This window comes from Hyla sarda, chromosome 4 (assembly GCF_029499605.1).
Source record: "Hyla sarda isolate aHylSar1 chromosome 4, aHylSar1.hap1, whole genome shotgun sequence".
Taxonomy (NCBI): Eukaryota; Metazoa; Chordata; class Amphibia; order Anura; family Hylidae; genus Hyla; species Hyla sarda.
The window spans coordinates 75,791,572-75,807,908 of record NC_079192.1 but is presented as its reverse complement, the minus strand read 5'-3'; the positions used below and the strand labels follow the sequence as shown (position 1 = coordinate 75,807,908).

Here is a 16,337-nt window from a genome sequence, read left to right as displayed (position 1 = left end):
CAACTGGTGACAGAAAGTTATAAATATTTGTAAATTATTTCTATAAAAAAAATCTGAATCCTTCCAGTACTTATCAGCTACTTTATGCTCCACAGGAAGTTGTATAGTTCTTTTCTGTCTGACCACAGTGCTCTCTGCTGACACCTCTTTCCATGTTAGGAACTGTCCAGAGCAGGAGAGGTTTGCTATGGCAATTTGCTCCTGCTCTGGACAGTTTCTGACATGTCAGCAGAGAGCACTGTGGTCAGGAAGAAAGGAAATTCAAAAAGAAAAGAACTTCCTCTGGAGCATACAGCAGCTGATAAGTACTGGAAGGATTAAGATTTTTTTAATAGAAGTCATTTACAAATCTGTATAACTTTTTCAGTTGATTAAAAAAATATATAGTTTTCCACCGGAGTACCCCTTTAATTGAGTCAGACATCACAACATCATGTGATAGAAAGTTCCATAGTCTCACTGCTCTTACAGTAAAGAATCTCTGTCTTAGATAATGGTGAAACCTTCTTTCCTCTAGAATGTGAGACTGCAAACCTGTCCTCCGGGTGTTCTCAGTTCTCCCTGTCTAATATTAAACTCAAAGCACTGCAATAATAGGGGTACATACTGTACTTTTTTGCCTTTCTTGCGCCCATTTATACCTACAAGTGTACTCATTGGGTTTCATTTCTGAAATATCTTGAGAATGACTTTATGATTCAAGTTCTTCTAACCAGATGTCTGGTGCCGATTGTAGATGTAATTAAATCTAGGACACCAACCACCCAGGAAGCTATGTTGCTTTATTTCGTGCAATGGTGTTTTCGCCCCACAGTTTTTCAACCCATAGTAAGCGAATAGTTTCTAATCCTAACATGACTTTTTGAAGCCTTATTTCAAATCCGTTTGCCTCTCTCAGCTGGTATCATTATGGCAAGAGGAATTCATTTCATTGAGTGGTCTCAAACTGTGGCCCTACAGATGTTGCAAAACTTCAACTTCCAGCATGCACAGCAGATCGCATTACCAATCCACATCCTGTTCTGTCTGAGGTTAATGTACAAACTCATAAAGGAACATGCGGTGTGCAAAGCGGCTGCTGCTAAACATGACATCTCTAAGGCAGGGTACTACTATGGTAATATTATGTGATACTGGAAACCTAGCAGCCTCTAAATCAGTGGGCTCAAACTGTGGCCCTCCAGATGTTGCAAAACTTCAACTCCCAGCATGCCCGGACAGCCGATGGCTGTCCGGGCATGCTGGGAATTGAAGTTTTGCAACATCTGTAGGGCCGCAGTTTGAGACCATTTCTCTAAATATATGCAGATACTATTAGTTCAGTCTTAGGCTGGGTTCACACCACGTTTTGTTAAATACGGTTCCCGTATACGGCTGGGAGGTGGGGGGGCGGGGCTTAATCGCGGCGCCCGCACTCAGCCGTATTCGGGAACCATATTTAATGTATGTCTATGAGCCGACCGGAGTGAACCCCAGCCTCCGGTCGGCTTCGTTTTCGGCCGTATGTGGTTTCCCGACCGTAGGCAAAAACACAGTCGACCACGTTTTTGCCTGCGGTCGGGAAACTGCATACAGCCGAAAAACGAAGCCGACCGGAGGCTGCGGTTCACTCCGGTCGGCTCATAGACATGCATCAAATACGGTTCCCGAATACAGCCGAGTGCGGGCGCCGCGATTAAGCCCTGCCCCCCCTCCTCCCAGCCGTATACGGGAACCGTATTTAACAAAACGTGGTGTGAACCCAGCCTTAGGCTTTGTACATATCTCATGCTTCTGTCATAGGTATACATGGGGGGGGGGTGGTATTCTCCAAAAGAAAACCTACAATGTACCCCATGTTAGAGAATGTCAGCCACTTACTCCCATATTGGGCTGGGTTCACATTATGATTCTACATTACACTGCACATATATCACTGCAACCTGTCAAAATGAAATGCCAATCGAGCACAGGCCCTTTTGACTTTAATGGCCCCAACATAGTCAACTAAGGTCTACACTTGGGTTATTCCCCAGAATATATATGTGTATATAAAAGGACTGCACACCATGCTTCTGAGTTGTAGAAAATACACAAATACTTTTGGGAAATGACCTACCGTATTTTTCGCTGTATAAGACGCACTTTTTCTCCCCGAAAACTGGGGGGGGGAAAGTTGGTGCGTCTTATACGGGAAATACACATTAAAACCCTGTCCTATTGTGGCGGTCCCTGCGGCCATCAACGGCCGGGACCCGCGCCTAATACAGGACATCACCGATTGCGGTGATGCCATGTATTAACCCTTCAGACACGGCGATCAAAGTTGACCTCTGCGTCTGAAGCGAAAGTGAAACTTGAAGAAGAATCCCATTGACTTAAATGTAATCTGTCAGAGATCCAGTAGTTTACTGGAGTTTAGCGTAGACAAAAAATAGTGCACTATTTTGTCTCCGTTAAAATCAAAGGTATTGCCGACAGAGCTCCACATAGAGCCTAATGGTAATGTGAAAGAGGCCTTAGCAAAAGCTCAATGGAAAGTGGTGCTCCAAATCACAATAACACCCTCATTTATCAGTTGACAACATATGCAGCGCCGTTGGACAATCGGCATCACTAGACGACATATGATGACCCTCTTCAGGCATCTGCTTAGTAATCTGCTGATCTGCAACAAGATATTTAACTCTGGGTCTGCAGGGTTGAAAAAGGTTCACTAGGGAATGAAAATGTGCTTCTTTATTTGCTAAAATATTCAATTCTGTTTAATGTTTTCTACCTGGAGTCACACCAGCTTTCTTATCATCCCAATACCATGACATGATCAGCATTATGCATGATGTCATACAAAAGGCTTAAAGGGCAACTCTGGTACATTACATCTTGGTACATTACATAAGTGTCTGATCATTTGGGGTCCAACCACTGGGATCCCCCAGTGATCTCCTGCCCAGCGCCCCAGCTCTCCTCATGCTTGGAGTGACCACCACACAAAGCGGTGTTCGATACGCGCCCTCTTTGCATCTGTATGGGAGAGCTGGAGATACACGAGCACTGTAACTCCGCCTCTCCCATATAGATGCATAAAAGAGGCATGTCGGCCTCGGCTGCTTCGAGCAAGAGGAGCACCGTCTTCTGAAAATTAAGCTTCAGAACAAGGGGGCATTGGGCAGGAGATCGGAGGGTTTCCAAGAGCTTGGACCCTTGCAATCAGACACTTATACCCTATCCTGTGGTTAGAGGATAAAATGTAATGTATCTGAGTTCCCCTTTAAAAGAATGATTCAATCATAAGTTTGGGCTTTGTAGGAGCATCCCGCACATGCTCATCCCCATTATGGTTCTCATTGAAAAATGCTCTATAATCATGTTTCACAGTCTTCTCACAAACAACTAACAACAGAGGCCAAAAGAATATATATATATATATATATATATATATATATATATATATATATATATACACAAAATGTTATGCTCTGCCATGTCATCTGAGGCTATGTTCACATTTTGAGACTCGAAAATACGTTTTTTTTTTTACCTTTTCGCCCTTAGTTTTAGAGTGTTTTTTTTTTTTTTAGTTTTTTGCATTTTTTTCAATGCATATTATTAGTCCTTTATGCAGATCTGGTCTTTGCTTGCCATTTTCAGACATTCTAAAATGTTCATGTGAAAAAGATGCACCACAAAATGCTCCATGAATCTGTAAAGAACATATTTCATCCAAAATATTTTTCATGATAGCCTTAGGTTTTAGGTAGATGACCTTTCCACTGCCAGCTTGGCAGAAAGGAATCTGAGCGGAAGCATAGAAATTCCATCATGTGGATATAGCATTAAAGGAGTACTCTGGTGCAGAGTATTCCTGCTCCGTCCTGCCCGGGCTGCAAAAAAATGAAAATAAACCATCACTCACCTTCCTGGGTTACCGCGGAGCACCACTACAGCTGATTGGTCCTCCGGTCCATCCTCTTCATACTTCCGGGTGTAACGATGCATCACATAGCGCTCAGCCTATCGCCGGCCGAGGCAGAACATCGCGGCGGCCGGCGATAGGCTGAGCGAAATGTGAAGCTTGAAGTATGAAGGAAGTATGAAGAGGATGGACCGGAGGACCGATCAGCTGTAGTGGCGCTCCGCCGGAACCCAGGGAGGTGAGTGATGGTTTATTTTCATTTTTTTTTTTTTTTTGCAGTCCGGGCAGGACGGAGCAGGAATACTCTGCACCAGAGTACTCCTTTAAGGCTAAGTTTCCACTTGTCTTTTTTTCTGGCAGTTTTTGGAATACTGTCACTGCAGTTTTTGAGCCAAAGTCAGAAGTGGATCCATAAGGGAGGAGAAGTGTAAGTCCTTCCTTTATATGTCCTATCCCTTTTGAATACATTTCTGGCTTTGGCTCAAAAACTACAGAGGCTGTATTCCAAAAACTGCGCACAAAAAAAAAGTGGAAACTTAGCCTTACTTACAGGGTTATCTCAAAAATGACATTGATGCCATATAGCCATGATTTGCCATCAAAGTCTGTTTAGTGGGTTCCAAGCATTGCACTATTTTATTGCTGGGCCACCTCTGCTCGCTTTTTTGCCCAAGGTGCAACCTGGTATCAGTAGTGCCGAGGCTTTCCATGTGACAATGCCACTTCCTTAGGGGGGGCACTATGGGAATTTTATCATAAGCATGCGACATCAGTGTATTTAATGTTGTTACACTGTTAACTCACCAATGCACCAAAACTTATTTCCCAAAAGAGTTAAAGATGTCCAATTCAACTGACCCTCTTGACTTAAAAGCGTCCACCAGGGAGACCATCCGATCATCACTTAGGATCAGGGCATTCGATTATTGCCCTAGCGTAAAATACAGATGCCAGGTGTCCACCAGAGTCAGAGATGCCTTTAAAGGGGTTATCCAGGGAAAGAAACTTTTTATATATATAAATATATATATATATATATATATATATATATATACTGGCTCCAGAAAGTTAAACAGATTTGTAAATTACTTCTATTAAAAAATCTTAATCCTTTCAGTACTTATGAGCTGCTGAAGTTGAGTTGTTGTTTTCTGTCTAAGTGCTCTCTGATGACACAAGTCTCGGAAACCGGCCAGTTTAGACGCAAATCCCCATAGCAAACCTCTTCTACTCTGTGCAGTTCCCGAGACAAGCAGAGATGTCAGCAGAGAGCACTGTTGCCAGACAGAAGACAACAACTCAACTTCAGCAGCTGATAATTATTGAAAGGATGAATATTTTTTTAATAGAAGTAATTTACAAATCTGTTTAACTTTCTGGAGCCGGTTGATATAAAAAAATAAAATAACAAGTTTTTTCCTGGAATACCCCTTTAAATTGACTCTCTCCTCCAGTGTTTCCCAACCAGTGTGCCTCCAGCTGTTGCAAAACTACAACTCCCAGCATGCCCGGACAGCCTTTGGCTGTCCGGGCATGCTGGGAGTTGTAGTTTTGCAACAGCTGGAGGCACACTGGTTGGGAAACACTTCGCTACTCTGACAAATTGGGATATCCCCTTTACGAACCCTATGGACAACATATAGGTAACAACGTAACAACTAATTTATCTCTGCAACAACTGTGTATATACACATACAGCACATAATAATGATACGCAGACAAGCATAGGTTAAAATAATACGTTTTCCTTTACCCATTCGTCCCAAATCTGATTTGATGGAGAATTCCCAGCTCTTCGGTAGTTTCAGCGACATGGCGAGGAATCATGGAGGGCGCCCCTGCTGTATATACGTCCAGACGCCTGTTTCTCAGGACCCGTCCCCACCACCCATGTGTTATACGTAACCGAACTGTCTTCCTCTTTCCGCTGCGCCACTTAGCAGGTAATAAACCCTGTGAATTCACAGAAGGTTGTTTCCTGGGTGTTCACGGGTAGGAGGCCAGATTCTCATAGAAATGATCTCTTTTTGCATTATTGTTTCAGAGAAGAATAATAGAAAACCAGGCTTTCCAGTCTGTCGGCGCACACTCCGGAGGTTGAGGAAGTTGTGGGCATTTTATACAACACTTCTCAAAAAAAAAATAATAATGCAGCTATAGTTTACCGATAGGTTACAGGACAGACATGAAAAGCAGGGCAAATAATCCCCCAAACCAGAGACCCTGTAGTTGTCGTTTGAGGATTTTTTAGGGGCATCAAACAACGAAGTGAAGCACCGTACAATGTATTATATTGTACTGCACCCTAGCTGCTGATGGACAATGCTGCAATGTCCTCATCCAAAAGCAGGGCCGGTTCTGCCTATAGGCAAAATAGGCAGCCGCCTAGAGCGCCCTCTTGATGGGGGTGACACACTGCACACTCTAAGAAAGATAGTAGCCAGCATCCGAAGCGCCAGCTCATCCAAAGCACCCGCATCATACCTCCTCCCACCGGTACCATCTGCATTCTTCAGCCTGCTGGAGGAGTGCAGAGCCACTTCCGAGGCAAACAGGCAGGTCAGGTCTGTCCAGCATCCTTACATCGCTCGCGCCTTCACAAGGAGAAGGTTGTTACAGTGTGTCACCCCAGTAGTAAGGAGATTACATGTGGAGGAGCTTTGTTACAGTGTGTCACCCCAGTAGTAAGGAGATTACATGTGGAGGAGCTTTGTTACAGTGTGTCACCCCAGTAGTAAGGAGATTACATACGGAGGAGGTTGTTACAGTGTGTCACCCTAGTAGTAAGGTGATAACATATGGAGGAAGATTGTCACAGTGTGTCACCCCAGTAGTAAGTTGATTACATGAGGAGGAGGTTTGTTACAGTGCGTAACTCCTGTAGTAAGGAAATTACATGAGGAGGAGGTTTAGTACAATGTGACTCCTGTAGTAAGGATATTACATACGGAGGAGGGGGATGTTACAGTGTGTCACCTCAGTAGTAAGGATATTACATACGGAGGAGAGGGTTGTTAAAGTGTGTCACCTCAGTAGTAAGGAGATTACATGAGGAGGAGGTTTGTTACAGTGTGTCACCTCAGTAGTAAGGAGATTACATGAGGAGGAGCTTTGTTACAGTGTGTCACCCCAGTAGTAAGGTGATTACATGAGGAGGGGGTTTGTTACAGTGTGTCACTCCAGTAGTAAGGTAATTACATGAGGAGGAGGTTTAGTACAATGTGTCACCACAGTAGTAAGGATATTACATACAGAAGAGGGGGATGTTACAGTGTGTCACCCCAGTAGTAAGGACATTACATACGGAGGAGGGGGTTGTTAAAGTGTGTCACCTCAGTAGTAAGGAGATTACATGAGGAAGATGTTTGTTACAGTGTGTCACCTCAGTAGTAAGAAGATTACATGAGGAGGAGCTTTGTTACAGTGTGTCACCCCTGTAGTAAGGAGATTACATACGGAGGAGGGGGTTGTTACAGTGTGTCACCCCAGTAGTAAGGAGATTACATATGGAGGATGATTGTTTCAGTGTGTCACCCCAGTAGTAAGGAGATGGCATACAGAGAAGGGGGTTTGTTACAGTGTGTCACCCCAGTAGTAATGTGATTACATGAGGAGGAGGTTTGTTACAGTGTGTCACCCCAGTAGTAAGGAGATTACATGAGGAGGAGGTTTGTTACAGTGTGTCACCCTAGTAGTAAGGTGATTACATGAGGAGGAACATTGTTACAGTGTGTCACCCCAGTAGTAAGGTGATTACATGGGGAGGAGGTTTGTTACAGTGTGTCACTCCAGTAGTAAGGAAATTACATGAGGAGGAGGTTTAGTACAATGTGTCACCACAGTAGTAAGGAGATTACATGAGGAGGAGGTTTGTTACAGTGTGTCACCTCAGTAGTAAGGATATTACATGAGGAGGAGCTTTGTTACAGTGTGTCTCCCCTGTAGTAAGGAGATTACATACGGAGGAGGGGATTGTTAAAGTGTGCCACCCCAATAGTAAGGAGATTACATATGGAGGACGATTGTTACAGTGTGTCACCCCAGTAGTAAGGAGATGGCATACAGAGAAGGGGGTTTGTTACAGTGTGTCACCCCAGTAGTAATGTGATTACATGAGGAGGAGGTTTGTTACAGTGTGTCACCCTAGTAGTAAGGTGATTACATATGGAGGAACATTGTTACAGTGTGTCACCCCAGTAGGAAGGTGATTACATGAGGAGGAGGTTTGCTACAGTGTGTCACCAGAGTAGTAAGGAGATTACTAACAGAGGGGGTTTGTTACAGTGTGTCACCCCAGTAGTAAGGAGATTATATGAGGAGGATGATTGTTACAATGTGTCACCCCAGTAGTAAGGTGATTACATGAGGAGGAGGTTTGTTACAGTGTGTCACTCCAGTAGTAAGGAAATTACATGAGGAGGAGGTTTAGTACAATGTGTCACCACAGTAGTAAGGAGATTACATGAGGAGGAGGTTTGTTACAGTGTGTCACCCCAGTACTAAGGTGATTACATGAGGAAGAGGTTTGTTACAGTGTGTCACTCCAGTAGTAAGGAAATTACATGAGGAGGAGGTTTAGTACAGTGTGTCACCTCAGTAGTAAGGAGATTACATGAGGAGGAGCTTTGTTACAGTGTGTCTCCCCTGTAGTAAGGAGATTACATACGGAGGAGGGGATTGTTACAGTGTGTCACCCCAGTAGTAAGGAGATTACATATGGAGGACGATTGTTACAGTGTGTCACCCCAGTAGTAAGGAGATGGCATACAGAGGAGGGGGTTTGTTACAGTGTGTCACCCCAGTAGTAATGTGATTACATGAGGAGGGGGTTTGTTACAGTGTGTCACCCTAGTAGTAAGGTGATTACATATGGAGGAACATTGTTACAGTGTGTCACCCCAGTAGTAAGGTGATTACATAAGGAGGAGGTTTGCTACAGTGTGTCACCAGAGTAGTAAGGAGATTACTAACAGAGGGGGTTTGTTACAGTGTGTCACCCCAGTAGTAATGAGATTATATGAGGAGGAAGATTGTTACAATGTGTCACCCCAGTAGTAAGGTGATTACATGAGGAGGAGGTTTGTTACAGTGTGTCACCACAGTAGTAAGGAGATTACATGAGGAGGAGGTTTGTTACAATGTGTCACCCCAGTAGTAAGGTGATTAAATGAGGAGGAGGTTTGTTACAGTGTGTCACCCCAGTAGTATGGAGATGACATGAGCAGGAGGTTTGTTACAGTGTGTCACCCTAGTAGTAAGGTGATTCCATATGGAGGAAGATTGTTACAGTGTGTCACCCCAGTAGTAAGGTGATTACATGAGGAGGAGGTTTGTTACAATGTGTCACCCCAGTAGTAAGGAGATTACAAACAGAGGGGGTTTGTTACAGTGTGTCACCCCAGTAGTAAGGATATTATACGAGGAGGAGGCTTGTTACAGTGTGTCCCCCCAGTAGTAAGGAGATTACATAAGGAGGAGTATTTTTACAGTGTGTCACCCCAGTATTAAGGTAATTACATACGGAGGAAAATTGTTACAGTGTGTCACCCCAGTAGTAAGGAGAGTACATGAGGAGGAGGTTTGTTACAGTGTGTCACTCCAGTAGTAAGGATATTACATATGGAGGAGGGGGTTGTTACAGTGTGTCACCCTAGTAGTAAGGTGATTACATATGGAGGAATATTGTTACAGTGTGTCACCCCAGTAGTAAGGAGATTACATGAGAAGGAGGTTTGTTACAGTGTGTCACCCCAGTAGTAAAGAAATTACATGAGGAGGAGGTTTGTTACAGTGTTTCACCCCAGTAGTAAGGAGATTACATGAGGATGGGGTTGGTTACAGTGTGTCACCCTAGTAGTAAGATTAGCAGCAGCATCGATTTAAATGGGATTCTGCTGCTCAGTTCACACATCAGAATTTCTGTGGCAGTAACATCTGCTGCGGAAATCCGGATTCCGGCGTTCGCAAAAACATTGAATCTGTTTACATTTACTTACTAAATTATTCTTCTCCTACCTATCGAAACCTTGTGGGAGAGGAAAAGCAACAATGGGGCTCTTGTCCTCATATCCCGACCTTATGCCCTGTACTCTTATCCTGACCTCATATTCCATCCTCATATCTTATCCTCATGTCCCAACCTTATATTTTATCTTCATATCCTGTCCTCATATCCTGACCTCACATCTCAACTTTAACCCCTTAAGGACCCAGCCCATTTATACCTTAAGGACCCGGCCATTTTTTGCACATCTGACCACTGTCACTTTAAGCATTAATAACTCTGAAATGCTTTTACCTTTCATTGTGATTCCGAGATTGTTTTTCCGTGACATATTCTACTTTAAGTTAGTGGTAAATTTTCGCAGATACTTGAATCATTTCTTTGAGAAAAATTCCAAACTTTGATGAAAAACTTAAAAACTTAGCATTTTTCAAACTTTGAAGCTCTCTGCTTGTAAGGAAAACAGACATTCCAAATAAATTATATTTTGATTCACATATACAATATGTCTACTTTATATTTTCATCAGAAAGTTGACATGTTTTTACTTTTGGAAGACATCAGAGGTCTTCAAAGTTCAGCAGCAATTTTCCAATTTTTCACAGAATTTTCAAAATCGGAATTTTTCAGGGACCACTTCAGTTTTTAAGTGGATTTGAAAGGCCTTCCTATTAAAAAATACCCCATAAATGATCCCATTATAAAAACTGCACCCCTCAAAGTATTCAAAATGACATTCAAAAAGTTTTTTAACCCTTTAGGTGTTTCACAGGAATAGCAGCAAAGTGAAGGAGAAAATTCAAAATCTTCATTTTTTACACTCACATGTTCTTGTAGACCCAGTTTTTGAATTTTTACAAGGGGTACTAGATGAAAAATCCCCCCAAAATTTGTAACCCAATTTCTCTCGAGTAAGGAAATACCTCATATGGGGATATAAAGTGTTCGGCGGGTGCAGTAGAGGGCTCAGAAGGGAAGGAGCGACAATGGGATTTTGGAAAGTGAATTTTGCTGAAATGGTTTTTGGGGGCATGTCACATTTAGTAAGCCCCTATGGTGCCAGAATAGCAGAGAACCCCCACATGGCATACCATTTTGGAATTTCACAACTTTTCACAACTTTTTGTGAAATTTGGATGTGTAAATGAAGAAAAACTTTTTTTTCACTAAAATGCAGTTCTTCCCCCCAAATTTTAAATTTTTACAAGGGGTAATAGGAGAATATGACCACCAAAATTTGTAACCCCATTTCTTCTGAGTATGGAAATACCCCATGTGTGGACATCATGGGCTCTGCTGGCGAACTACAATGCTCAGATGAGAAGGAGCACCATTGAGCTTTTTGGAAGAGAATTTATTTGGAATGGAAGTGTGCGTTTACAAAGCCCCCCGTAGTGCCAGAACAGTGGACCCCCCCACATGTGACCCCATTTTGGGAATTACACCCCTCACCGAATTTAATAAGTGGTGCAGTGAGTATTTACACCCTACTGGAGTTTGACAGATCTTTGGTACAGTGAGCTGTGCAATTGAAAAATAAAATTTTTAATTTTCACGGACCACTGTTCCAAAAATCTGTCAGACACCTGTGGGTCATACATGCTTATTACATTACTTGAGGGGTTTAGTTTCCAAAATGGGGTGACATGTTGGGGGGGTCAATTGTTCTGGCGCTATGGGGGCTTTGTAAACACACGTGGAGTTCAATTCCGGACAAATTTTCTCTTCAAAATCCCAATGGCGCTCCTTCTCTTCTGAGCATTGTAGTTTGCCCGCAGAGCACTTTACATCCACATATAGGGTATTTATATACTCAGAAGAATTGGGGTTACAAATTTTGGGGGGCTTTTTTCCTATTTTCCCTTGTGAAAATGAAAAATGTAGGGTAACACCAGCATTTTAGTGAAATTTTTTTTTCTCATTTTCCCATCCAACTTTAATGAAAATTTGTCAAACACCTGTGAGGAGTTAAGACTCACTATACCCCTTGTTACGTTCCGTGAGGGGTGTAGTTTCCAAAATGGGGTCACATGTGGGTATTTATTTGCATTTATGTCAGAACCGCTGTAAAAGCAGCCACCCCTGTGCAAATCACCAATTTAGGCCTCAAATGTACATAGTGGGCTCTCACTCCTGAGCCTTGTTGTGCATCCGCAGAACATTTTACGCCCACATATGGGGTATTTCCGTACTCAGGAGAAATTGTGTTACAAATTTGGAGGTCTTTTTTTGCTTTTACCGCTTGTGAAAATAAAAAGTATGGGGCAGCACCAGCATGTTAGTGTAAAAAAGAAAAAAAAATTACACTAACAGACTGGTGTAGACCCCAACTTTTCCTTTTCATAAGGGGAAAAAGGAGAAAAAGCCCCCCAAATTTGTAGTACAATTTCTCCCGAGTACGGAAATACCCCATATGTGACCCTAAACTGTTTACTTGAAATACGACGGGGCTCCGAAATGAGAGAGCGCCATGCGCATTTGAGGACTTCATAGGGATTGCCTAGGGGGGGACATAGGAGCATTCTCCGCCAGTGATTCCCAAACAGGGTGCCTCCAGCTGTTGCTAAACTCCCAGCATGCCTGGACAGTCAGTGGCTGTCCGGAAATGCTGGGAGTTGTTGTACAACTGGAGGCTCCGTTTTGGAAACACTGCCGTACGATACGTTTTAAATTTTTATTGAGGGGGACAGTGTAAGGGGGTGTATATGTAGTGTTTTACCCTTTATTATGTGTTAGTGTAGTGTAGTGTTTTTAGGGTACATTCGCACTGGCGGGTTACAGTGAGTTTACCGCTAGGAGTTTGTGCTGTGGCGAAAAATTTGTGCCGCAGCCCAAACTTGAAGCAGAAAACTAACTGTAAACCTGCCTGTGTGAATGTACCCTGTACATTCACATGGAGGGGCAAACCTCCAGCTGTTTCAAAACTACAACTCCTAGCATGTACTGACAGACCGTGCATGCTGGGAGTTGTACTTTTGCAACAGCTGGAGGCACACTGGTTCAGTTACCTAACTAAGTATTTTCCAATCAGTGTGCCTCCAGCTGTTGCATAATTTCAACTCCCAGCATGTACTGATCGCCGAAGGGCAACACCCAGCATGCCCAGAAAGCTGTTTAGGCATGTTGGGAGATGTAGTTATGCAACAGCTGGAGGTACGCAACTACAACTCCCAGCATGCTGAGACAGCTGTTTGCTGTTTGGGCATGCTGGGATTTGCAGTTTTGCAACATCTGGAGAGCTATAGTTTAGAGACCACGGCACAGTGATCTCCAAACAGTGGACCTCCAGATGTTGCAAAGCTACAAATCCCAGCATGCCCAGGCAGCAAACTGCTGTGTGGGCATGCTAGGAGTTGTAGTTTTGCAAGATCTGGAGTTCTACAGTAAAGAGATCACTGTGCAGTGGTCTAAAAACTTCAGCCCTCCAGCTGTTGCAAAACTACAAATCCCAGCATGCCTAAACAGCTTTCTGGGCATGCTGGGAGTTGTAGTTTTGCAACATCTGGAGGGCTACAGTTTAGAGACCACTATAGTGGTCTCAGACTGTAGCCCTCCAGATGTTGCTAAGCAACTTACCGGCTTCCGTAGGATCCAGGGAGCTGCGTCTCCATCCTCTTCTTCCGCCGATCGTTGCCCGCAGCCACGGTCGATTGTCTTTTCCCTGTCCTGCCCCGTCTATTGTGGGCGGGCAGACAGGGCAAAGCAAAATTAAAGCCCCCCGCTCCCGATCTGCTATTGGTGGTTGCGTCTAGACCACCAATAGCAGGGTTAAGAGGGGTGGCACCTTTGCCACCTCACTCCTATACCTTCAGGGGGATCGTGCGTGTCATGGACAACCGCGATCCCCCTTCTATTCTGGGTCACCGGGTCACCATAGACCCGTTTGACCCGGAATCGGTGCAAATCGAAAGTGTAAATTCACTTGCGATTTGCGCCGATTGCCAACGTGGGGGGTCTGATGACCCCCCCTGGGCATTTGCGTGGGGTGCCTGCTGATCGATATCAGCAGTCACTCCGGTCCTGTCCCTGCCCGGTGTGCGTCGGGGACCGAAATTCCCACGGGCGTACAGGTACGCCCTGGGTCCTTAAGTACCAGGGACCGAAGACATACCTGTACGCCCTGGGTTCCTATGTGGTTAAAGGAGTAGTCCAGTGGTGACTCAGTGGTGAGCAACTTATCCCCTATCCTAAGGATAGGGGATAAGTTGCAGATCGCGGGTGGTCCGACCGCTGGGGCCCCCTGCGATCTCCTGTACGGAGCCCCGACAGCCTGCGGGAAGAGGGCGTGTCGACCTCCGCACGAGGCGGCGGCCGACACGCCCCCTCAATACAACTCTATGGCAGAGCCGAAGCGCTGCCTTCGGCAATCTCCGGCTCTGCCATTGAGATGTATTGAGGGGGCGTGTCGGCCGCCGCCTCGTGCGGGGGTCGACACCCGCTATCTCGGCGGAGAGCCGAGGCCCCGTACAGAGAGATCGCAGGGGGCCCCAGCGGTCGGACCCCCCGCGATCTCAAACTTATCCCCTATCCTTAGGATAGGGGATAAGTTTTTCACCACTGGACTACCCCTTTAATATGTCGTCTTCATATCATGCCCTCATATAACATCCTCAAATCCCAACCTCATATCTTATCCTCATATCATGACCTCATAAAACATCCTTGTATCTCGTCCTTATATTCCATCCTTTTATCCAGTCCTTATATCTGGACCTTATATCAGAACCTCATATCCCGTCCTCAGACGGGCCTTAGTTGTAATAAAGAGATTGTAGAGATAGAAGGGGGCGTGGCTTTGTGTGTGTGTGTGGGGGGGGGTATCTTTTCAGTCAAAACAACACATTTACCCAAAGATGCGGAGCTTGTGGAGTAATGTGGGGCTGAGCTGTGATGAAGAGAATGTGGTTGACGGACCTGTAATGTGAGTGTATTGGGTGAAAATGGTGTTTTCAGCCTTGAGCAGAAACAAAAAAGCGGAAAAAAATTTCGGGGGCATGGCAAGTTGGGGGCATAGCCTGCAAGCTGGAACGACAAACCCACTAGGAGATGGAGATGCAGAGTAGAGCTAGTGGAGTAAGGTACCGGAAGACCCAAAAACTTGCATGAGACTTTAGACAAAAAAAAAACAACTCTCGCCAATGGGGGTGGGTGAGGGTTAATTTAACTATCCCATTTTTTTTGTTGTTGATATAAGTACATAGAGGTAACATGTGTACCAAGTTTCCTCAAAATATCTCCAGCCATTTGAAAGTTATGCTGGAACATACACACACATTGGCCCTGATTTACTAAGAGTGTTGTGTAGTTTCCCTTCCCTTCTGGGTTTTAATTCCCTACAAAAAAAATGTCAACGGTATTTACTAAGGTTTCCCTATAATTTTCACTTTTCCGTACATTTTGCTTTTTTTTATACATGCTCTGATCTGTTGGTTTTCCTCAGCTCAAATCCACCACATTTTTTGTGGAAACCTTAGTAAATATGTAGTTTTTTTGTGAAAATGACGGGGACACGACCCCTTTTCTACGACTAAGCCCACTTTCCCTGACGGACATACACCTTTTCTGGTTTTCTCAGTAAAATGGAGATTTGGCTGTTTTTTTTTTTTTTCAATTCTGGCACAAATTCTTGCACACAACCCAACAAAACATGTCAGGATTACAATAGTAAATCAGGGCCATTGAGTTTTTACATACTTAAAAAAAAATGGAAAAAAATAATCCCCCAAAAAACAACAGTGTCCAATGTGGATTAGCATACTAAACCAATCTGTGCAATAATGGCCCTCATTTACTATTCTAAACCCGACTTGTTTTGTCGGGTCTTTTGGGCGTATCTTTGTCTGCGCCATGTCGCAGACATCATGCGCCAGTCTGCGACACGATGCAACATTTTTTCCCGACGGACCCGATGTGGATTCTCCCAAACCCGAAAAAGGGGCGTAACCCGACATTTCTGAGCTTTCCCACGTATTTATAAAGGTTTCCAACCCGAATATGTTGAATTGTTGTGGATTTTTTCCCGACAACTCAGAGGAGTTGGAAACCAAAACAAACAAAACCCAGTGCGACAAACAGGATGCAACATAATAATAAATACCAGGGGAAAAAAGCAGTCGGGTAAGAAAGCAAGATAGACTTACAACCCGATTTTCTAAGTAAATGAGGGCCAATGTTTACAATGGCCAGACAGGGTACGAACAAGATGATATCTGATATACTGTCTATCTAATACATAACTTCTGTAAAGGTTTTCAATCACGTTCAATAGCTGTCGGCTAAATGTTTGTTTGACCGATAGCTCATTTCCCCCATACACAATCACACCCAACAGGGAAAAGGTGTAGCCACATGATTAATATTATACACTTTATAGGAAAGACAACGTTGATGTCGCCCTAGACCTATCTGGGTCCTTGGACAGTCTTTCTCTTGTAAACT

The 16,337-nt window shown here is 44.0% G+C and overlaps 1 protein-coding gene across 5 annotated transcripts in view; it reads right to left on the bottom strand.

The window, feature by feature from the left end:
• ARHGAP25 (Rho GTPase activating protein 25) overlaps positions 1-16,337 on the bottom strand; it is a 122,176-nt gene that overhangs the window by 80,374 nt on the left and 25,465 nt on the right. For 2 of the 5 annotated variants that reach the window (XM_056571406.1, XM_056571402.1), the window contains exon 1: positions 5,649-5,962. The exons of the other annotated variants lie outside the window; for them this stretch is intronic. In XM_056571406.1, coding sequence (XP_056427381.1) covers positions 5,649-5,709 — 61 coding nt within the window. In that variant the 5' untranslated portion in view covers positions 5,710-5,962. Of the gene's footprint in view, positions 1-5,648; positions 5,963-16,337 lie in introns of those variants that run through there. 5 annotated transcript variants of the gene reach the window in all.